The sequence below is a fragment of the Mobula hypostoma genome, chromosome 6 (assembly GCF_963921235.1).
Source record: "Mobula hypostoma chromosome 6, sMobHyp1.1, whole genome shotgun sequence".
Taxonomy (NCBI): Eukaryota; Metazoa; Chordata; class Chondrichthyes; order Myliobatiformes; family Myliobatidae; genus Mobula; species Mobula hypostoma.
Window position 1 is genome coordinate 91,068,604 of NC_086102.1, and position 25,710 is coordinate 91,094,313.

Genomic DNA, 25,710 nt, shown 5'->3' on the forward strand with positions numbered 1-25,710 from the left:
CATATCTACCTGTGAGGCAACTTTCAGGGATCTGTAGTCATGTACTCCCAGATCCCTCTGCTCCTCCACACTTCCAAGTATCCTGCCATTTACTTTGTACACTGCCTTGGAGTTTATCCTTCCAAAGTGTACCACTTCACACTTCTCCGGGTTGAACTCCATCTGCTACTTCTCAGTGCACTTCTGCATCCTATCAATGTCTCTCTGCAATCTTCGACAATCCTCTACACTATCTACAACACCACCAACCTTTTTGTCGTCTGCAAACTTGCCAACCCACCCTTCTACCCCCACATCCAGGTCGTTAATAAAAATCATGAAAAGTAGAGGTCCCAGAACCGATCCTTGTGAGACACCACTAGTCAATCCAAATCCAATCCAAATGTACTCCCTCCACCAAGACCCTCTGCTTTCTGCAGGCAAGCCAATTCTGAATCTTCCTGGCCAAACTTCCCTGGACCCCATGCCTTCTGACTTTCTGAATAAGCCTACTGTGTGGAACCTTGTCAAATGCCTTACTAAAATCCATGTAGATCACATCCACTGCACTACCCTCATCTATATGCCTGGTCACTTCCTCAAAGAACTCTATCAGGCTTGTTAGACATGATCTGCCCTTCACAAAGCCATGCTGACTGTCCCTGAACAGACCATGTTTCTCAAAATACCCACAGAACCTATCTCTAAGAATCTTTTCCAACAGCTTTCCCACCACAGACATAAGGCTCACTGGTCTATAATTACCCAGACTATCCCTACTACCTTTTTTGAACAAGGGGACAACATTCGCCTCCCTCCACTCCTCCAGTACCATTCCCGTGGACAACGAGGACGTAAAGATCCTAGCCAGAGGCTCAGCGATCTCTTCCCTCCCCTCGTGGAGCAGTCTGGGGAATATTCCATCAGGCCCTGGGGACTTATCCATCCTAATGTATTTTAACAACTCTAACACCTCCTCTCCCTTAATATCAACATGCTCCAGAACATCACCCTCACTCATATTGTCCTCACCATCATCAAGTTCCCTCTCATTGGTGAATACCGAAGAGAAGTATTCATTGAGGACCTCGCTCACTTCCACAGCCTCCAGGCACATCTTCCCACCTTTATCTCTAATCGGTGCTACCTTCACTCCTGTCATCCTTTTGTTCTTCACATAATTGAAGAATGCCTTGGGGTTTTCCTTTACCCTACTCGCCAAGGCCTTCTCATGCCCCCTTCTTGCTCTCCTCAGCCCCTTCTTAAGCTCCTTTCTTGCTACCCTATATTCCTCAATAGACCTATCTGAACCTTGCTTCCTAAACTTCATGTATGCTGCTTTCTTCCACCTGACTAGATTCTCCACCTCACTTGTCAACCATGGTTCCCTCACCCTTCAATTCTTTATCTTCCTCACTGGGACAAATTTATCCCTAACATCCTGCAAGATATCCCTAAACATCGACCACATGTCCATAGTACATTTCCCTGCAAAAACTTCATCTCAATTCACACTTGCAAGTTCTAGCCTTATAGCCTCATAATTTGCCCTTCCCCAATTAAAAATTTTCCTGTCCTCTCTGATTCTATCCTTTTCCATGATAATGCTAAAGGCCAGGGAGCGGTGGTCACTGTCCCCCAGATGCTCACCCACTGAGAGATCTGTGACCTGACCCGGTTCGTTACCTAATACTAGATCTAGTACAGCATTCCCCCGAGTCGGCCTGTCCACAAACTGTGACAGGAATCCGTCCTGGACACACTTAACAAACTCTGCCCCATCTAGACCATTGGAACGAATCAGGTGCCAATCAATATTAGGGAAATTAAAGTCACCCATGATAACAACCCTGTTATTTTTGCACCTTTCCAAAATCTGCCTCCCAATCTGCTCCTCGGTATCTCTGCTGTTACCAGGGGGCCTATAGAATACTCCCAATAGAGTAACTGCTCCCTTCCTGTTCCTGACTTCTACCCATACTGACTCAAAAGAGGATCCTGCTACATTACCCACCCTTTCTGTAGCTGTAATAGTATCCCTGACCAGTAATGCCACGCCTCCTCCCCTTTTTCCTCCCTCTCTATCCCTTTTAAAGCACTGAAATCCAGGAATATTGAGAATCCATTCCTGCCCTGGTGCTAGCCAAGTGTCTGTAATGGCCACTACATCATAATTCCATGTATGTATCCAAGCTCGCAGTTCATCACCTTTGTTCCTGATGCTTCTTGCATTGAAGTACATGCACTTTAGCCCTTCTACCTTACTACCTTTACACTCTTTATTCTGTTTCTCTTTCATCAAAGCCTCTTTATATGTTAGATCTGGCTTTACTCCATGCACTATACTTGCAGTTCTTGCATGACCTTTATCCTCCTCCACCTCAAGGAAGTTACCAGGAAAGTTAATGAAGGCAAGGCAGTGGATGTTGTCTACATGACTTTAACAAAGCATTTTTGACAAGGTTCCGCATGGGAGGTTGGTTAAGAAAGTTCAATTGCTCAGCATTCAAGATGAGGTAGTAAATTGGATTACATTGGCTTTGTGGGAGAAGCCAGCCAGTAGTAGTAAAAGGTTGCCTCTCTGACTGGAGGTCTGTGGCTAGTGGAGTATTGTAGGGCTCGGTGCTGAGTATCTGTCGTTTATCATCTATATCAATGATCCGGATGATAATATGGTTAACTGAGTCAGCAAATTTACAGATGATACCAATATTGGGAGTGCAGTGGACAGTGAGGAAGACTATCAAAGCTTGCAGTGGGATCTGGATCAGCTGGAACAGTGGGCTGAAAAATGGCAGATGGAATTTAATGTAGACAAGTGTGAGGTGTTACACTTTGGGAGGATCAACCAGGGTGGGTCTTACACAGTGAGCAGTAGGGCACTGAGGAGTACGGTAGAACAAAGGAATCTGGGAATACAGGTCCAGAATTCATTGGAAGTGGCATTACAGATAGATTGGGTATAACTGAAAGCTTTTGGCACATTCAAGTTATAGAGATGTAATGTTGAAGTTGTATAAGACGTTGGTGAGGTTTAATTTGGACTATTGTGTGCAGTTTTGGTCACCTAGCTACAGGAAAGATGTAAATAAGATTGATAGAGTACAGAAAATTTATAAGGATTTTCCCAGGACTGGAGCACTTGAGTTGTACGGAAAGGTGGCATAGGTTACAACTTTATTCCCTTGACTGTAGAATATTGAGGGGAGATTTGATAGAAGTATACAAAATTAGGATGGGCATAGATAGGGTAAATGCAAACAGGCTTTCTCCACTGAGGTTGAGTGAGACTACAACTAAAGGTCACATGAGTTAAAGTTTAAGGGGAACATGAGGGGAAACTACTTCCCTCAGAGGGGGATGATAATGTGCAACGATCTGCTAGTGCAAGTTGTGGATGCAATTTTGATTTCCACATTAAAAAGAAGTTTGGATGGGAGGGGTATGGGTATAGTCCGGGTGCAGGTCGAATAGACTAGAGAGTCTAAATGGTCCAGCATGGACTAGATGCGCCAAAGGGCCTGTTACTGTGCTGCAGTTTTCCATGACTCTAGGTCTCTGCCCCTGTGGATGTTCACCCAATAGCAAGTATACCATGGGGAGGGAAACAACCTACTAAGGAGGAGCCACAGCAGCTGGGTATCTGGCACTGAGTCTGGTGCTGTGGTTCAGAAGGGAAGGGGGGGGGTGAAGAGGACTGCAGCAGTCATGGGGCCGTAATTAGAGGAGTAGACAGAAGATTCCATACGTGTCGAAGAGATACCTGGATGGTATGGTGTCTCCCGGTGCCAGGATCAGGGATGACTCAGATCGGATATTGGCATTCTGAAGGAGGAAGGAGAGCAGCCAGAAGTCCTGGTACATATTGGCACCAATGACGTAGGTAGGAAAAGGGAGGACATCCTGAAGAGAGAATTTAGGGAGTTGGGTAAAAAGCTGATAAGCAGGACTTCTAGGTCGTAATCTCTGGATTGCTGGCTGTGCCAGGGGCCAGTGAGGGTGAAAGGATGATATGGCAGATGAATGTGTGGCTGAGGAACTGGTGCGGGGACAGGACTTCAGATTTCTGTATCAATGGGATCACTTCTGGGGAAGGTATGACTTGTACAAATGTGATGGGTTACACCTGCACCTGAGGAGGACCAATATTCTTGCAGACAGGTTTGCTAGAGCTGTTGGGGAGGGTTTAAGCTAATTAGGCAGGGGAATGGGGACCAGAGTGATAGGGCTGAGGATTGGGCAGTTGGTACAGAACTAGATGCAGTGTACAATGCGACTGTCAAAAAGGACAGGCAGATGATGGGGAAAATTTGCAGTGTACTGTCAGCCCATCCAGTCTGCTCCGCCATTCAATCATGGGCTGATCCAATTCTTCCAGTCATCCCCACTCCCCTGCTTTCACCCCACACCCTTTGATGCCTTGGCTAATCAAGAACCTATCTGTCTATGCCTTAAGTACACCCGATGACTTGGCCTCCACAGCCGCTCGTGGCAACATTTCCACAGATTTACCACCCTCTGACTAAAGTAATTTTTCCACATCTCAGTTCTAAATGGACGTCCTTCAATCCTGAAGTTGTGCCTCTTGTCCTAGAATCCCCTACCATGGGAAATAACTTTGCCATATCTAATCTGTTCAGGCCTCTTAACATTCGGAATGTTTCTATGAGATCCCCCCTCATTCTCCTGAACTCTAGGGAATACAGCCCAAGAGCTGCCAGACGTTCCTCCTATGGTAACCCTTTCATTCCTGAAATCATTCCCGTGAATCTTCTCTGAACCCTCTCCAATGTCAGTACATCCTTTCCAAAATAAGGAGCTCAAAACTGCACACAATACTCCAAGCGTGGTCCCACAAGTGCCTTATAGAGCCTCAATATCACATCCCTGCTCTTATATTCTATACCTCTGGAAATGAATGCCAACATTGCATTTGCCTTCTTCACCACTGACTCAACCTGGAGGTTAACCTTCAGGGTATCTTGCATAAGGACTTGCAAGACCCTTTGCATCTCTGTATTTTGAATTCTCTCCCCATCTAAATAATAGTCTGCTCATTTATTTCTTCCACCAAAGTACATGACCATACACTTTCTAACATCGTATTTCATTTGTCACGTCTTTGCCCATTCCCCTAAAGTCTTTCTGCAGGCTCTCTGTTTCCTCAATACTACCCGCTCCTCCACCTATCTTTGGCAAATTTAGCAACAAATCCATTAATACCATAGTCCATTGACATACATCGTAAAAAACAGCAGTCCCAACACCAACTCCTGTGGAACTCCACTGGTAACCCAGCTAGCCAGAATAGGATCCCTTTATTCCCACTCCCTGTTTTCTGCTGACCAGCCTATGCTCCACCTATGCTAGTAACTTCGCTGTTTTTCAATGGGCTCTTATCTTGCTAAGCAGCCTCATGTGCGGCACCGTGTCAAAGGCCTTCTGAAATGTTGATGGGGACAAAAATCGAAAATGGTGAAGAATACAGGACTAAAGGTGTTATACTTGAATGTACGCAGTATACGGATTAAGATAGGTGATCTTGTAGTGCAATTAAAGATTGCCATGTATGATGTTGTGGGCATCACTGAGTTGTGGCTGAAAGAAGATCATAGTTGGGAGCTTAACATCCAAGGATACACTTTGTATTGAAAGGACAGGCAGGTGGTCAGAGAGAGCAGGAGTGGCTCTGTTGGTAAAAATATTAAATCAAATCCTTAGAAACAAGTGACATAGGATTGGAAGATGTAGAATCCTTGTGGGTAGAGTTAAGAAAGTACAAGATTAAAAAGACCTCTGGTGGGAGTTATATACAGGCCTCCGAACAGCAGCCACGATATGGGCTACAAATTACAATGGAAGATAGAGAAAACATGTCAAAAGAGCAATATTGCGATAGTTATGGGGGATTTCAATAAGCAAGTAAACTGGAAAAATCAGATTGGTGCTGGATTCCAAGAGAGGGAATGTGTAGAATGCCCATGAAATTACTTTTTTAGAGCAATTTGTGGTTGAGCCCACAAGGAGAAAGGACATTACATATTGGGTGCTGTGTAATGAACTGGATTTGATTAGGGAGCTTAAGGTACAGGAGCCCTCAGGAGACAGTGATCATAATATGATAGACTTCACCCTGCAACTTGAAAGGGAGAAGCTAAAGTCAGATATATCAGCATTACAGTGGAGTTATAGAGGCATGAGAGAGGAGCAGGCAAAAGTTGATTAGAAGGGAACACTAGCAGGGACGGTGGTAGAACAGCAAAGGCCTAAATTTCTGGGAGAAATTCAGAAGCATAGGATAGACAATAGACAATAGGTGCAGGAGCAGGCCATTCAGCCCTTCGAGCCAGCACCACCATTCACTGTGATCATGGCTGATCATCCACAATCAGTACCATTTTCCTGCCTTCTCCCCATATCCCTTCACTCAGCTATCTTTAAGAGCTCTATCTAACTCTTTCTTGAAAGAATCCAGAGAATTGGCCTCCACTGCCTTCTGAGGTAGAGCATTCCACAGAACCACAACCCTCTGTGTGAAAAACTTTTTCCTCAACTCTGTTCTAAATGGTCTACCCCTTATTCTTAAACTGTGGCCTCTGGTTGTGGACTCCCCCAACATCGGGAACATGTTTCCTGCCTCTAACGTGCCCAATCCCTTAATAACCTTATATGTTTCAATCAGATTCCCTCTCATCCTTCTAAATTCCAGTGTATACAAGCCCAAAGGTAGATACATCCCAAAGAAGACAAAGTATTCTACAGGCAGGTTGACACAACAGTAGCTGACAAGGGAACATAAAAGCAAAAGTAAAAGCATAAAATAGAGCAAAAATTATTGGGAAGTATTTAAGAACCAACAGAAGGCAACTGAAAAAGCCATAAGGAGGGGAAAGTTGAAATATCAAGGTAAGCTAGCCAATAATATTAAAGAGGATGCTAAAGGTTTCTTCATCTATATAAAGAGTAAAAGAGAGGCAAGAATAGAAATGGCAGACAAACTAATTAAGCATTCTGCATCTATCTACAACGTTGAAGACACTAGCAGTATGCCAGAAATACGAGAGTGTTAGCAGACAGAAGTGAGTGCAATTGCTATTACTAAGAAGAAGGTGCTTTGGAGGTAGAAAGGTCTGAAGGTAGGGAAATCACCTGGACCAGATGGACAAATGAAATCTTAAATATTTTGTTGCTTTAATTAGAAACTGCAGGGAAAATTTTGCAAAAGGCACATGTTGATAACACCAAGTGGATTGTGATCAACAAACTATTCAAGGAAGTCTAGAGCAGAATACATTCTAACTACAAAAATTTTTTATTAATATAAAGTGAGTAAAAGACTTACATAGCAGAGCTCTCTACAAATTATGCTCCTTTAGTTTAATGCTTTAATTTTCATTTTTTTAGCTAGTTATTTAAAATAAAATCTCCCAGTCTTGTCAATTTCTTAAGACCAATATAACTTCAGGAAACATATGCCAGTCTACATCAACAATGAGAGAATCAGCAGCTTTAAATTCCTGGCAATTAACACATCAGATTACCTGTCCTGAGTCCAGCACATAGATATAATCACAAGGAAGGCACACCAACATCGATACTTTCCTAGAACATTAAGGAGATTTGGCACGAAAGCAAACACTCAAACACACTTACACAAAATGCAGGCCCCAATGGAGTACCTGGTAAGGCTCTGAAAACTTGTGCCAACCAACTGGCAAGAATATTCAAGTATATTTTCAACCTCTCACTGCCACGGTCCTAAGTTCCCAATTGCTTCGAAAAAGCAACAATTATACCAGTGCCTAGGAAGAGTAGTGTGAGCTGTCTTAATGACTATCACCCAGTAGCACTCACATCTATGGTGATGAAACTGTTTGAAAAGTTGGTCATGGCTAGAATGAACTCCTGCCTCAGCAAGGACCTGGACTCACTACAATTTGTCTATCGCCACAAAAGGTCTATGGCAGACGCAATCTCACACGGTCTTAGATCACCTGGACAATACAAACATCTATGTCAGGATGCTGTTTGACTATACATTTAATACCATCATTCCCACAGTCCTGATCGATAAGCTACAGAACCTGGGCCTCTGTATCTCCCTCTGTAATCGACCTCCTAACCAGAAGACCACAATCTTGCAGATTGGTGATATTATCTCCTACTGGATGACGATCAACACTGGTGCACCTCAGGGGTGTATGCTCAGCCCACTACTCTACTCCCTCTATACTCATGACTGTGTTGATAGGCATAGCTCAAATGCCATCTAAAAATTTGCTGATGATACAACCATTGTTGGTAGAATTTCAAGTGGAGATGAGAGGGTGTACAGGAGCAAGATACAAAACTAGTTGAGTGGTGTCACAGCAACAACTTTACACTCAATGTCAGTAAGACCAAAGAGCTGATTGTGGACTTCAGGAAGGGTAGATGAGGGAACATGAACCAATCCTCATAGAAGGATCAGAAATAAAAAGAGTGAGCAATTTCAAGTTCCTTGGTGTCAAGATCTCTAAGGGTCTAATTTGGTCCCAACATATTGATGCAGCTATAAAGAAGGCAAAACTGGGGCTATATTTGATTAGGAGTTTGAAGAGATTTGGGTTATCACCTAAAACACTCAAAAACTTCTATAGATGTACCATGGAGAGTATTCTGACAGGCTACATCATTGTCTGGTGGGGGAGGGGTGGGGGTTGTGGGAAGGCTACCGCACAGGACCAAACGAAGCTACAGAAAGTTGTAAAATTATTCAGCTCCATCTTAGGTACTAGCCTCGATAGTACCCAAGACATCTTCAAGGAGCGGTGCCTCAAAAAGGCGGCATCAATTATTAAGGGCCACCATCACCCAGGGCATGCCTCTACTGATTGTTACCATCATCAGGGAGGAAATACAGAAGCCTGAAGGCACACACAGCGTTTCGGAAGCAGCTTCTTCCCTGCTGCCATATGATTCCTAACTGGACATTGAACCCATGAACACAGCCTCACTTTTTAAAAAATATATACTGCTTGTTTCTACACTATTTTAATCTGTGTAACATGCTGTAAGGTTTCACTGTTAATGTAATAGTTTCTCTGCAGCAGCAATGTTTGGGTTATGACTAGAGATAACGGGGTTAGGAATGCTGTTGTTCTTTCTTGTGAGCTGGAAGAGGAATTTTTGCGGTCTTTTGCCAGGGAGAGATGAGGAGAGAAGACGCGAATGGAGGGATTTGGTAGACCGCCAAATGGGGTGGATTTGGAGTGAGGGTTCGAAAGGCAGCGACGATCGGAGGAGGTCGATGGTGGACGATAGACTTATCAGTGAGCTCCAACATTGCACAACAGACTGTTTAATAAGATTGGGCACTTTTTTTTTCTTTTTTACATTTCTTTACTAATCATATAGTCAAAGTAAGAATTAATTGTTTAATCGCATTTGTGTACTGTTTGTTATTTCGGGGTACTGATTTGTAACAGGGGACACATCGCGCAGGATCCACCCAAACAAGATTTCTTAAGTTTGGCCGAACCCGGAGGGCTATCACCCCCTATATTAACCCGCTAGCCGAAGTGTGAATTACATAGAAACATAGAAACTTAGAAAATAGGTGCAGGAGTAGGCCATTCGGCCCTTCGAGCCTGCACCGCCACTCAGTATGATCATGGCTGATTATCCAACTCAGAACCCTGTACCAGCCTTCCCTCCATACCCCCTGATCCCTTTAGCCACAAGGGCCATATCTAACTCCCTCTTAAATATAGCCAATGAACTGGCCTCAACTGTTTCCTGTGGCAGAGAATTCCACAGATTCACCACTCTCTGTGTGAAGAAGTTTTTCCTAATCTCGGTCCTAAAAGGCTTCCCCTTTATCCTCAAACTGTGACCCCTCGTTCTGGACTTCCCCAACATCAGGAACAATCTTCCTGCATCTAGCCTGTCCAATCCCTTTAGGATTTTATATGTTTCAATCAGATCCCCCCTCAATCTTCTAAATTCCAATGAGTATAAGCCTAGTTCATCCAGTCTTTCATCATATGAAAGTCCTGCCATCCCAGGAATCAATCTGGTGAACCTTCGTTGTACTCCCTCTATGGCACGGATATTACATACATATATGTGTGTGTGTGTGTGTCTATATATATACACACACATGTACACACACACATACTTACAGTAATTGATTTATTTTTTCTTTCTTTCTATATTATCATGTATTGCATTGTACTGCTGGGGCTAAGTTAACAAATTTTATGACACATGCTGGTGACAATAAACCTGATTCTGATTCTGTTTCTGATATATGTTTTTCTTATGAATGCTGCTTATCTGAAGTTTTTCATTACACCTCCCCATACATGTACTTGTGCATATGACAATAAACTTGTCTTTAACTTTTCAGAAACTTCAAATTAAGAATACACATTTAATCCCACACTTGAGACAACTTTTTCATAGGTTACAGCAGAAAAGACATTGAATGCCAACAGGTAGCATTCACTCTCATTTTTTATATGAATTTGTGGCAATGACTGAAATAGAGATGGATTCCAAAATGCAAATTTCAGACTAGAACCATCTTGTAATTACTGGCAGGATGATGATTTTATAGTTTCTTATTAACTATTTGTTATGTATTGTCTGGAAGCAAAATGGAAGTAGTTTAACTGTGAGCCGGATCTTGTTGGCTCAGACCCACTTGCCAGATTCACTGCTGATCATCAACATCTACCCACTCTCACTGGTCCTCTACACATGCTGGTTATCACAATGTCAAAGTAAAGTTTATTGTCATATGCACAAATATGTGTGTGCACAGGTGCAATGAAAAACTTACTTGCAGCAGCGTCATAGGCTCAGGCATCAAATAAGCAGGATTCACAAGAAAGATAAACTATACACAATTTTTTTACGGTTCTCCTTCAGTAATGTGAAATTATCTAATTTTATAATGGATTTTTTTCTCACCAATACCCTTGCAAAGAAATGTATTAAATGTATATCCAGCTGGAAATGAGCTGTTCAGATAAACTGGGTCAAGTTAGTGATGTACTGCTATCAAGAAAGTTAACACAATGAGGAAATGAATTGCAGCCTTTTCTGGTAATAATTTACAAAAATTACACTTTCACCAACCATTTGACAGCTTCTATAACATCTATAAACGAGGAAGCCAGTAAAGTATTCTTTTTTTGTAATTTATTTTTTTATTGAAGTTCATCATCGAACAAATATTTCCATGAGATGTGTTTCAGATACCGTACATATTTATCATAATATTCATATTTGCCACAAATCTCCACATAATATTTATCTGAGGTATACACTTATAGAAAAGAGAGGAAAGAAAGAACAAGCAAAAGGAGAAAACTATGTACAAGTAGGGAGTGATCTCAGTAAGGTATTCTTGATACTTCAAACAAATACATTACAAAATGTAAGGAAAGCAAGAAGTGCAGTGTTGTTGCAAAGGTGAAAATGGCAACATCACTTGATAATAAACACCAAGTTCTAGTATGACCACTTTTTTGTGAGCTTTACTTTAATTTTGTTCGTGGGATGAGGAATTCACAGACAAAACCATATTTTGCTCATCACTAATTACCCCTGAACTGAGTAACTTGCCCAGTAATTTCATTGGGCTGTTAGAAGTCAATAACAGTGGTGACTCTACAGCACACATAACCTAGTTTCAGTCTAAGGGTGGTATATTTCATTGTTAGAACCAACAACTTAAGTTCCTGGTACTATTTATTTAATTACCTCAAATTCCTGCTACTATGGTGGAATCACATCACTATATTACCAAACCCTCAGATTCAATAAATTTATCTCCTGCAGACAGATGATATCCAAGTTTTGAGATAGAAGATCAATTCTGAATGATATACAGTAGCCTCATTTTACTTTGCAAAAAAAAAGACTAAGATTGGAACTGCTGTATAACTTTACATTGGTCTCAATATTTACATAAAATTAACTTACCATGAACTCACTTGAACAAATGAATGAATGACTGCTAAGTTGCCAGATAAGAATTTTAACTAGAGCATACCTAATGTTTGCATGCAAGTCTCCCACAGCATAGTTTAAGGCTACTTTAATTTAATGTCACAAGGCTTCCAAATTTGCTTTCAGTTTAGGTTATTTCATCTGACAGATGTCAAGGGATTTTTTTTTTAAATACTAATCTCAGATGATTTTCACATTCCACTTCAATGTACTGGATATTGCAATTGGGTCACTTCATTTTGTTCTGAAATTAAAACAAATTAAAAGCATGAATCTTGTTGAACCTTTACTTCTATCCATCTCTGAGCCAAACAGAAACATTCTGTTTTCACTTTGTCTTTTAAAGATTTACTTACCCCCAACCTCTGCTCAAACCCCATCTACTCTACTATACCTTCTTTCTGTACCTTTTGCCTCCAACATCTTTCCTATGTTTATTTTTCACAATCATGGTATTTGGCCCTCATCCCATACTCCTTCAACAAAAAGAATTCCATCAGCTTTGTCATGCAGTGTGTGAGGAATATACTGCAACAGGCACTCTTTTCTGAGCAACACACAAGATGCTGGAAGAATCAGGACACCAGGACAGGCAACATTTTGTGTGTTGCTCAGAACAAAGTGCTTGTGTAGGGAAATGGACAGTTCACATTTCGGTGTGGGCTATCCATTCTGACTCTTCATCTAAGACCTGAAGAGTTGGCAGCCCATTTTCTTCCACTGATGCTACCCGACACGAAGAGTTCATCCAGCATCTTGTGGGTTGCACCTAATTCTCACATCTGCAATCTCATGTGACTATTCTGAGCTCTTGTCACAGGAAGAGATTACTAGTTGGGCAAAGGAAAAGACTCATGGAGCATTACACTTCCCTGAAAAAATCCAATATACCCGCTGACTCTGAAAATCCATAGCCAATCCACACAGTGGTAGAACAGCATTTGGAGCATCAGGTGTACAAGAAGCAGTAGAGTACATTCTCCACCATCTACAACCCACTCATCACTCAGGCACCTCCTACCCTATCTGTCTCATTAGTCACCTCAGAACAGAACTAGAAGTCTTCAAACTAGACTTCTACAAAGCAAGAACAAGAGGTTCCTGTTTGCCACAGCCAGATCATTCTTAATGTAAGAAACAATCCGCTGGAGAAACTCAGCAGGTGTGCAGCATCTGTGGGGGAAAGTAAATGTCTATAGATTGGGTTGAAAGTCTCCATCAGGACACATCTACCCAGATGCTCCCGACTGCAGCATATCCAATGTCTCAAGTCTTCATTCTTAATGTCAGAGGTTACAGTGGGACATTGATAGGATGCAAAACTGGGCTGAGAAGTGGCAGATGGAGTTCAACCTGGATAAATGTGAGGTGGTTCATTTTGGTAGGTCAAATACGATGGCAGAATGCAATATTAATGGAAAGACTCTTGGCAGTATGGAGGATCGGAGGAATCTTGGGGTCCGAGTCCATAGAACGCTCAAAACAGCTGCTCAGGTTGACTCTGTGGTTAAGAAGGCATATGGTGTATTGGCCTTCATCAATCGTGGAATTGAATTTAGGAGCCAAGGGGTAATGTTACAGCTTTATAGGACCCTGGTCAGACCCCACTTGGAGTACTGTGCTCAGTTCTGGTCGCCTCACTATAGGAAGGATGTGGAAACCATAGAAAGGGTGCAGAGGAGATTTACAAGGATGTTGTCTGGATTGGAGAGCATGCCTTATGACAATAGGTTGAGTGAACTCGGCCTTTTCTCCTTGGAGCGACGGAGGATGACAGGTGACCTGATAGAGGTGTATAAGATGATGAGAGGCATTGATCGTGTGGATAGTCAGAGGCTTTTTCCCAGGGTTGAAAAGGCTGCCACAAGAGAGCACAGTTTTAAGGAGCTTGGAGGTAGGTACAGAAGAGATGTCAGGGGTAAGTTTTTTTACACAGAGAGCGGTGAGTGTGTTGTACGGGCTGCTGGCAACGGTTGTGGAGGCGGATACGACAGGGTCTTTTAAGAGACTTTTGGATAGGTACATGGAGCTTAGAAAATTTGAGGGCTATGGGTAACCCTAGTAATTTTTAAGGCAGGAACATGTTCGGCACAACTTTGTGGGCCAAAGGGCCTGTATTGTGCAGTAGGTTTTCTATGTTTCTATGTTTCTAAAGATTGCAACATAGAGAATCCAAGAATGTTTTTGTTATTTATTACCTTATGGAATGCAACTGTTGTTAGCTAGGTGAGCATTTAATGCCTATCCCTAATAGACCTTGAGTATATGGTGAGCCACATTCTTGAGCCATCACATCCTATGGTATATTAAATAAAGGATGTTGCTCGAACAGCTGAGTTCCTCCAGCAGATTGATGTTCATTGAACCACGGTGATCTCATGATTTGACAACAATGAGAAACTGAAGGCCAAGAAGTTACAGAAAAAAAAACAAGTATAAATCTGCCACTGCTAATTTTCCTAAGTGTCTTACAGATGTATTGAGCTGCAAGTTCTGTCCCATTTAGCAAAATAATTATGCCATACAACATATCATTCACCTCCATAAGGATCAAGTGGGGTGTATGGGGTGTCAGGGAGGGGTAGCACCTCTGGTGGGGTAACATGTTGCGTCCTTTTCAAGGCGGTTAGTCCACCTTTGGTCCCCACCTGGCACTCAGCTCTCACCTGTGGCTCCCCGTAGCTGTTTGCATGCGACAGCGGCCACACCCCGGCAATGGTTTCGACAAGCCGGTTAAACCAGATGAGGGTAGCCGACGGGTCTCAAACCCTCGGTGAGAAAGGGAGTTGCCTATCCCAGCATGTGAAGACAGACTCCGGCGGATTGAGCGGACGAGACCAATGGAAGGTCCAACGGTCAAGAAGGTGGTCTCTGCAAGCGTCGTGGAACGTGTAGAGCAGGACAAGACACAGAAAACGTCCTGGTCATCCACTGCGCCTAGTCCCATCTCCAGCCGTCTCGACTCTGTCTTGCCACTGGATCCAGATGGGAATTGGGAAGAGAGAGTGAGGCTGACCCTGCGCAACTCTCCCTCACTTAAATCCAAGTCACGCGCTAGTCTCGACACCATCAATAATGGTGTCGAGGTCCTCATCGACGTACGATGGACGAACAACAACAACAATAAGGATCAAGTAATGGCTAATCTTATCAATATATTCACGGACGGATGTAAATTGGTGAGCGTAGTGAGATCGTTATACCAAATCTATTTGCAATGTTTTATCTCCGCCTTACCAACAAAAAGTGGACCCATCATCTTCAATCCACAAACAGTGTTTTTATCTCAGTTAAATTAACAGCAAACCCTGCAGAAAATCAAGACTTGGAGAGGGATGTGCTGCTCTCTGCAGAGCGTTTGCTGCTCTGTATTTTGTCAATTCTGGCACCGTCTAATAGGCAAAATCATAGAATAATACAGGCTGCATCCCAGCAGTTAGCGAGGGTATGACATGCTTGCTGCTAATGCTACTCACAGCTACAACAGGGAAACCCACAGGTAGAGTCTGAACAAAGGAAAGTTATTGTAAACCAGCATAATGATTTGCTAAAAGTAAATTTCAGCATTAACGTTAAACTCTGCACCCACTTACTGCCCTAAAATAGGTAGGATCTAACTTCCAAGCAAAGGTTTCCCTCATTTGTTCCATGACCAGCTGGTCTCAGCAATCAGCCAAGTATGCAATAGTGGTGAATCCATAAATCACTTTCTATAAAGGATATTGGGAAAGTCACCCCCAAAAGCTCATTCTGTGCCCTTCTCCTCCATGACATTCAACTGATTCATCAAATGAAGGGTTGATTATATTCATCAGCAAATCCCCAAGGCAGTACTTGACTAGATTAAATGAAGTCCAGGATAATTGTTAATGAATTCCTGGGTTACTCCCTCCTAGCTGTATCTGACCATGCTGCCACCTCTTGAGAATCACAAGGGTAGGTCCTGAGAGTAGGTCCTGCCATTGGGCTTATTGGGCTTGGATATATATAACTGAGATATTAAAAGAGGAGTTTAGGATGTTGACTGAAAGGTGTGATTCTGCGAACACTGTGTCAAAATATTGATTGAGATGTCTATGGAACGAATCTCTCAATAACGCAGTTGCCCAACAGTTCACACATAAGATCTTGTAGGCTGAATATAATTTGCTATCTCTAAATCCAGAGTGTTGCTTATGCTTGATCTTATTCTCAGTATGTTTTCTTTCCTGTTTGATAGAATAGAGTAGTTGCTGGGATATCTTGGAACCCAGCTGAATCAATGGCACTGCCGAGAGTTTGACCTCACATGAAGATCAGGCCAATTAAGGGCAGCGAATCTCAGTCTCCTGTATACAAGCTTGTTGTTCAAAAGTAGCTCTGTATTAAAATGCAAGTGCAGTGCTAAATATTTTAATATATGGTCTAACAAATTTTCAGCACAATTTTGAACTTCAGTATTAAAACAATCAGGAAGGAGAAAACACTTCTGGTTTTATGTAGTTCATTCATCCAGAAAGCGTTCTGACAGAAACTCCAGTGTACAGAAACACAAAAGTAATGGGCTCAGCCTGCTCCATCATGGGTACAGCTCTCCCCATCATTAAGGACATCTACAGGAGGCAATGTTTCAGGAAGGTACCCCCACCATCTGGACCTTGCCCTTCTCATTGCTGCTATCAGGCAAGAGATACAGGAGACTGAAGATCGCAACTCAAGATTCCACAACACTTCCTTCCAAACTGCCTCCTAATCCCAATCCTAATGCTACCTTGGACCCTCAACTTGCACTAATGTTGTTATGTTTATTTGATTGTGCAAGTTATGCATGCTGTATATTAATTTATGTTAATTTACATTAATCATGTTTGGAATGTAGGAACTGTTGCTACAAGAAGTTAATTTTCATATCTTTTACTGTATACTGGATATGCATGTCTATGACAGTAAACCTGAAGTTGAGGAATTTAAAACACTTACTGCCTGGATTGTAAAATATTCAAAATGGTACAACCTATATCTTCACTTATTGTACCATTAATCTACATTGCTATCCCTGCTTGTATCTCGCTGATATGAATGGAGCTCTCTCCTCCCCTTACTTTTGACTAATTGCATAACACAACCTTGCAATTCACTGTTTTTTCATTCCCTGGAACAAAATGCTTGGTAAATATATGCTTCATTAGAAGATGCACTTCACTTTGAGATGTTTTTATAACCGCTTCAACTCCACTGATTTATTCTTATACAAAAAATATGAAGAATTTGCATCATGTAGTTTAAAAGATGGTAGAGGTTTGCATGAAGAAGCTACGTATGTAACAATCAGTTCATCTATCCTATCATGGAGATGTAAATATTGCTTTCAGCTTTAAACATTTTAGTTAAAAATGCCCAGTGACTCATTCTGAAATAATCTGTATCAATGGCATGCAAAACAAAGTTTTTCACTGAATATTAGTACGTAACACTAATAACCAATTACTAATCACAACAATGACACTTTAGGAATCCAAGGACCATAAAAACATCAACAGTTTATTTGGTCAACTGTTTCATTCATTAGCTAATCATTCAAAGATTAGATAGTTTTAAAAACAGGATCTGAAAGACACCACAGCATTATCTCAAAGGTCAGAGGATTTTTTTACTGTGCCCTAGTCAATATTTATTCCTCAACAACCAAAGCAGTCCATCTTGTCACTACTTCATATTTCTCGTGATGTAAGAGGCCATTCCTTAAGTCTATGCTAGCTCACAAAGCCATCCCATTTCCTCACTTACATCCTAGTAACTTATTCTCTCTCAAGATTCGCAGAAAAATCAGGTCTCAAGGTTAATTTTGGTACAACTGCACGTTTTTATATGATTTGTATAAACAAAATGTATGACCATAAGACATGGGAGCAGAATTGGGCCATTCTGCCTATTGGATCTGATTTGCCATTTGATCATGGCTGATTTCCTTTCCTTCTCAACTCCATTCTCTTCCTTTCTCTCCATATTTGACACTCTTACTCATCAAGAACCTATGAATCTCTATTTTAAATATAACAAATGACTTGGCCTTCAGAGCCATCTGTGGCAATGAATTCCACAGATTCACCAACCTCTGGCTAAAGAAATTCCTCTTCATTTCTATTCAAAGTATCCAGAAACTTCAGATTTTCCAACCACATACCAACACCAAGGATAAGTTATAAAATCCAATTAATTAACCAACCAGCATTTTTGGGGCACAGGAAGAAACTAGAGCAGCTGATTTCATGCTGTTTCTAGAGATTTGCTGGGCGTAAATTGGCTGCCGCAATCCCTTCATACAAAAAAGTACTTAATTGTCTGTAAATTCTTCAAGGATATAATGGCATTGTGCAAGGTCTACAGAAATGCAAGAATTCTTCTCTTGTCCTAGTACTGCGGTCTGCAGAGCTAAATTAAATTATGGAATTTGCAAAACAAATCAGTAAAATGACAGATATTACATATTTTTCTGTCAACCTTTACTTTATGGTCATCCCACAAGATGGATATGACTGCATTAGAAAAGGTGAAGAGTGAACATAAACAATGTACAGCTTTAACAGAGTGCTAAACTGGGAAATTTTGTTATATGTTGATCGTACTTTTCAATCTATAGAATTTACCTCAGCATTAGAATATAATAAAACTTTAACTTTCAATATTGAGTCCAATTTATGTCAACATTTAGCAAAATGCTTTCTACGAGTTAGGTGGCTAGCTACAAGTAGTTAACTGAATAGTTGTTAATTACTGTTAATGAGGGCTGAAACACTATTCAGGTGTGGCTTAAAAGTGTATGGAAGTGCCTGAACTTTTAGTGTGGGTTAATGTGTGCTTTTTTTAAATATTACAATAATGTTACAGGTAAAATGGAAGCACATTTGGACGCAGCAGCTTCTAAAAGGGGCAACTCAGACATCCTAGCTCTCCCGGAAGTTCTGGGAGTCTCCTGCATATTGATAGTGGCTCCCTGACACCCGCAAATTAAATACAATATCCCGGAAATCAATTTTTTGAGAGCAAGCGAGAGAGTGTGAGAGAGAGAGAGAGATAGAGAGAGAGAGAGAGAGAATGCAAGAGCATGGCAGAGTGTTCCAAAAAAAGAAAATATAAAACTTACATCACCCCAGACTACACTAAAGTGTATCCCTGCCTAATAGGGGTCAAAAATAATGACAGCGTTGCTCGCTGCACTGTTTGCAACAGTGACTTTTCTATTGCCCATGGTGGGTTAAGACTGCAAAAGACATGCTGAGGTGAGTTTAACAGGTGTCACTCGTTCATTAGCATAGCTAACATTTAAACTAGCTGGCTAGCTGCTAAGGAGCTACTCTATTGCAGACATCCCACCTCTCCCAGAAGTTCCGGGAGTCTCCCGCAAATTGATGGTGCTACCTTCCTGAAATGAGTTTTTGCAGGGTAGAATGTCAGCCCCAATGGTGTTAAAGTATTTTTTAAACATTTTTTTACAGTCTCAAGACACTGCTGGACATTAAGAACTTCTAGTACTACAGATCTACCCCATCAGCGAGTTGTTCATTAGCTGAGGAGTTGGACTTGGTGCGGACTATGTTGCTGCCTGCTACAGAAAGGCGTCGGAATCGATGCGCAAAGCTGGTGTGCATCCTAACAGCAAGTGTTTGTCTTTCATGTTTTTCTTGTGATCACAAGCCCTGATTTTCATTGATAATATAGAATACTGCAAGTCCAGTTCACTAGTTTATTAGCAAGACCAACGGCACAAGAGCTGTGTGGTCTCGGTTGTACCGTGGATTAAGGCCTCATGCCGTGGTATCACCTGAAGTAGCATCCATGCTGGATTGGGGACTGGCCCCCTCCACTGGTGCTACCCTCCAGTGTTCCCTCAGCCGAAGCCAAGTTGGATTGCATTTTCCTGCGGACTGCTGTGAGCTTGTTCTTGCCAACAACGCCCATGGACTCAGGGGATTCGGCTATATTATATTTTTTTTGTGTGACTGTATGTTTACTGCTATCTTATATGTGCTGCCTGTGCCTTGCACTGTGTATGACTGTTGGTACTGTGGTTTGCAGCTAAGTCCTGAGTCTGGCTGCATTCACTGGCATTCATGCATGGTTGAATGACAATTCAACTTGAACTTGAACTTAACTAGATACCTAAAAAAATGATTTATAAGAATTAACAGAGATTTTGATGTAATAGATATGGAACAAACTTAAATGTGTGATTTTATGAGTAGCTTTGATTCAAGGGGAAGAAAGCTGTTCTTTTTGAAAACTAAATTGGGATGAACATCCTGGTAAATCTATAATGAGTATTATATATGTGAATTGAAAATAATTAAACTATGTTGAAATTTTGTGGTGTAGAGATTATAGATTGAAGCCATTGAGGAAGGCACAAAAAGCAGAGGAAGGTATAAAGATATGAAGTTCAACATAAATTATATATAAAGCGGGTATATTTAAAGTGGCGATTGATAGGTTCTTGATTAGTACGGATGTCAAATATTAACGGGAGAAGGCAGAAGAATATGGTTGAGAGGGATAACAAATCAGCTATGATAGAAATGTGGAGCAGGCTCAGTGGGACGACTGGCCTAATTTGATCTTATGTCTTATGTCTTTTAAAAGGTGCATCAATAAAGTCACAAATAAATGGTATTTTGTTTGAATGCACAAAGAATTCAGAGCAAAATAGACAAATAAGCAACAAATGGGGCAAATGGGTTAGATTTAATAATTCGAACAAATAAGTGATTTTATGTTTATCAACGAACTCCAGGGTATTTGATGGAATCAAAAAATCACAGAGATAAAACAGGCCCTTCAGACCACCAAATCTGCAATGACCAACAATTATCCATTACACTAATCCTAATCAACTAATCCTCTTCAACTCTCCCAGCCTCTACCACTTACCCTCCCAATCATAGAAACATAGAAAACCCACAGCACAATACAGACCCTTCGGCTGTGCCAAACATGTCCTTACTTTAGAAATTACCTAGGGTTACCCATAGTCCTCTGTTTTTCTGAGCTCCATGTACCTGTACAGGAGTCTCTTAAAAGACCCTATCATATCTGCCCCCACCACTGTCGTTGGCAGCCCATTCCACGCGCTCACAACTCTCTGCATAAAAAAACTTACCCCTGATATCTCCTCTGTACCTACTTCCAAGCACTTTAAAGCTGCCCTCTCATGTTAGCCATTTCAGCCCTGGGAAAAAGCCTCTGACTATTCACACAATCAATGCCTCTCATCATCTTATACACCTCTATCAGGTCACCTCTTGTCCTCCGCCACTCCAAGGAAAAAAGGTCGAGTTCACTCAGCCTATTCTCATAAGGCATGCTCCCCAATCCAGGCAACATCCTTGTAAACCTCCTCTGCACCCTTTCCATGGTTACCACATCCTTCCTGTAGTGGGGTGACCAGAACTGAGCACAGTACTCCAAGTGGGGTCCGATCAGGGTCCTATATAGCTGCAACATTACCTCTCAGCTCCTAAACTCAATCTCACAGTTGACGAAGGCCAATGCACCATATGCCTTCTTAACAACAGAGTCAACCTGCACAGCAACTTTGAGTGTTCTATGAACTCGGACCCCAAGATCCGTCTGATCCTCCACGCTGCCAAGAGTCTTATCGTTAATACTATATTCTGCCATCATATTTAACTTACCAAAATGAACCACCTCACACTTATCTGGGTTGAACTCCATCTGCCACTTCTCAGCCCAGTTTTGCATCCCATCAATGTCCTGCTGTAACCTCTGACAGCTCTCCACACTATCAACAACACCCCCAATCTTTATGTCATCAGCAAATTTACTAACTCCTCCCTCCACTTCCTCATCCAGGTCATTTATAAAAATCACGAAGAGTAGGGGTCCCAGAACAGGTCCTTGAGGCACACCACTAGTCACCGACCTCCATGCAGAATATGACCCATCTACAACCACTCTTTGCCTTCTGTGGGCAAGCCAGTTCTGATCCATAAAGCAATGTCCCCTTGGATCCCATGCCTCCTTACTTTCTCAATAAGCCTTGTATGGGGTACCTTGTCAACTGCCTTGCCGAAATCCATATGCACTACATTTACTGCTCTACCTTCATTAAAGTGTTTAGTCACATCCTCAAAAAATTCTATCAGGCTCGTAAGGCACGATCTGCTTTTCATAAAGCCATGCTGACTATTCCTAATCATATTATGCCTCTCCAAATGTTCATAAATCCTGCCTCTCAGGATCTTCTCCATCAATGATAATTCGAAAGAACTGATAAAATAGAAAAGGAAATTGGGAGTTTTGGTGAAGTGGGTTAAAATAAGAGCTAAGGACAACACAAGGTCAGTTGTGAGAATTAATCTTGATTTAGAAGACCAAAAAGTAATATCACTGTGGGTGGAAGATAAGAGACAACAAGGCATTAAAAATACTAATTTCACTGCAGTCCATTGCACACTTCCTAAAAGCACAAAAACAATCAGACAAAAAGTAAATTAAGAAATAATTTTATAACTAAATTACTCCAAACAAAAGAAATTATAGACCTGAAAACCTAGTATCTGTTGTCAGCAAACAAAACCTAACATTTATGTTAACAAGTCAAAAAGCTCCCACATGACTGTTCCTCTATTAATAATTAATGAGGGGGCAGTCATGTAAGAGAATTTTGACTTACTTAAATTAATTTAAATAATTTAATCGTGTATTTCATAATTAAGAGATTAGGTTCATAGAATATAGGAGCAGGAGTCTACTATATCACCCATCAAGCCTGGTTTACAATTCAAGAAGATCATGATCTCTGCTTGATCTTGCCTATTATTGAAAATCCTTCACTCTACAAAAGATCAATCATCTCCTCCCTGAAAATATTCTATGACTCATTCTTCACATATCTTTGAGGTAGAGAACTCCTAAAACGCTCAACCCTCAGAAAAGAAATTCCTTCTCACTTCATCTTAAATGGACAACCCTTATTATGAAACTATGCTTCCATTTTTAGTGAAGGAAAACATCCTCTCAACATGTCAAGTACCAGCATAATCTTAAAAGCTTCAGTAAGATCACCTTGATGACAAATCATGGAGGCAATGCAAGGCTATTTGCAAAGGATTTAAAGGATAGAAATTATTTTTTCACCCTGTGAATGTAGAGGCCTGGAACACACAGCTTCAAAACATGATGGAGGCAGAAAACCTCTGTGCATTGAAGGAATATCCAAATGACTACCTGAACTGCCTAATCCTTAAAGCTGCAAAAACAAAGAGCTCAGATACAAAAAGTCCCTAAATAGCTCCACCTACTTCCCTGTTGTGGGCTGGCTGCTTGGTCAGCAGTTATGCTGTATAATTTTTAAAGTCTCTGATAATACCTTTGAATCCTTGGCATAGTAAAGTGTCCGTCCACGTAACTTGAAGTATCTTCTTTTCCATCGCTGAAATGAACTGGTTTGCTTCAGTAAAAATCCCTCTTTTATACTTGTCTGGAAAAAAAATTGAAACAAGAGTAATGAGCAAATTTGAGCAGACACAATTTCACAAAATTAATAACATTTCCCTCACACATAGTGACGCTAATAAATTCTGCACTTCTAAAAGAAATTACACAACTCAGAAAGTGCCCAGCACATCATTTTCAAGGCATTAAGCATGGCTTAGTGGCTCTCATGTGAGTTAGATTTTGGGCTAAGGTTCATCTCGAGAGACTTCAGCACGTAATTTAGGATGACGTTTCTCCAATACAGTGTGAAGGGATCGCTGCACTGCTGAGATAATCTCTCTTGGGTGAGATTACCCAAAACTAGGGTCCCTCCTGAATCAAGTGGACCAAACTAGTTGAGTGGTGTTATTTTGGAAAAAAAACAGAAGATCTGTCTCCTGGGTTCTAGTGACTCTATCCCTCACGCAGCATCATTAAACCAATTATCTATTTGTTATTCGATTGCTTTAACCTAGAGCTGTGCACAGATTGGCTGTCACATTTCATCACATCCAGCACTGTTAATCTTGCTAAGTGAAACCAGGGATGGGATTGATCCCTTTATAGTGCCAGCAATTACTGACTAGGGTTTTATTCTCACCATTGCCTGTAAGAAGTTTATATATTCTCCCTGTAACTGTGTGGGTTTCCTCTGGGTGCTCTTCCCACAGTCCAAAGATGTATGGTTAGCGTTTGGTTTAGTGAGCTGTGGATATGCTAGGTTTGCATCTGAAGTGTGATGACACTCGTGTTGGTCGTTCACGTAATATGACACATTTCGATGTTTCAATGGACGCGTGACAAATAAAGCTTATCTTTATATTTGAGCACTCCTTCAATGCAAAGAAAATTAGTACACTGACAAAAGACTATTGCCAAATCTACACAAGTCACCTCAAACTAACCAACCTCAACAGACTGAATTTCTGCAGTGGAATTCCCCACAGTACATCTGAAGAGCAAATGCTAGTCAAGCAGGAAAACCAGATGTCTGCAGTCACACAGTGGCAGCCTGAAGTCAGTAAGCAGCATCCTTAAGGTAGTGAGTAGCACATCTGCAGCCACCTGGGAGCAGACATGGCAGGTGAGACATGGAGACACTGGCAGTATCAGCAAAATAGAAATCTCCCTTCAGAGAAGTAGACAGGATGGACAGAATAGAAGGGGATAAACAATCCCTGCACTTCAGAAGGTAGGTCAAGAGACGATACAGCAAAATGAGAGTAGTCAAAGTTGTGAATGAAAGGAAACGTGCACATGCAGAATGTTTCAGTTAGTGCCTTGCTTGAGGATGTTCTAAGATTTTGCTGGGATCAACTTATGACAGTTGAAATGCATTTGTCCTAGAGACAGACACAAAACAAGTCATCCCAGCTGAACAACAATGAACGTCCCTGCAAGAACCAGCATAGGATCTATCCTGTCCTTCCAGCAACTAAAATCCCTTTTACATGGAGCAGGCCTAATGCATACTTACATAATGAAGCCAAATGCTGAGCATCCTTTGCATTTTCCAGAGCCTTTGTAACACAAACTGCATGTTACTCTTTCCCCCTTCTGTCAGCACTGCATAGGACTATTTCCTCTGGCTCTCTCCTTCACCTGCATCAAAGCCCATTCCCCTTCTCACTGCACTTGCTGCACAATTTCAGAAGTTGCAACATTTGCTCTTTGCCTTCTCACTGTTTCAAATTTCATCCTGTACAAAGGGGTGTTCATGATGCCCATGGCTGATCTTTTACCTGAGTAGTACATAGTCCTGAATATCCTTTAATCTCTAAAAATCTATTTCACACTTATCATATATACACAGTGACAGTCCACAATTTGGATACAAATTCCAAAGATTCACTAACCCACCCTCTAGGTGAAGAAATTCCTTCTCTGCTCAATCCCAAATGGCTAACCCCTTATTTTTGAGACTTTAACACCCTGGTTCTAAACACCCAGCCAGAGGAGACACCATGCTAACAAGATCCCTGTAAGAATTTTATATGTTTCAATTAAATTTCCTTTCATTCTTCTACATTTCAAGGATTGTAGGTCCAGCCTGCTTAATTTCTCAGAAAACAAACCCGCCACAGCTGGAATCAATATGGTAAACCTTCTGTACAGTTCATCTTTTGCAAACAGATCCTTCCTTGCATATGGAAAACAGACACTTGCAGTCCATTCCAGTGCAGTCTTATCAAGACACACATACAGTATTTCCAGCGAAACATTTCTTGTAGCTGCACCCTACTTAAGTAAATGTTCACA

General features: G+C 41.4%; 1 protein-coding gene across 4 annotated transcripts in view; it reads right to left on the bottom strand.

Moving 5' to 3' along the window:
• The window catches only part of dgkh (diacylglycerol kinase, eta), a 502,553-nt gene that overhangs the window by 280,147 nt on the left and 196,696 nt on the right, over positions 1 to 25,710 (bottom strand). For all 4 annotated transcript variants that reach the window (XM_063051189.1, XM_063051190.1, XM_063051191.1 and 1 more), the window contains one exon: positions 23,345 to 23,455. In XM_063051189.1, the coding sequence (XP_062907259.1) occupies positions 23,345 to 23,455 (111 nt within the window). The remainder of the gene's footprint in view (positions 1 to 23,344; positions 23,456 to 25,710) is intronic.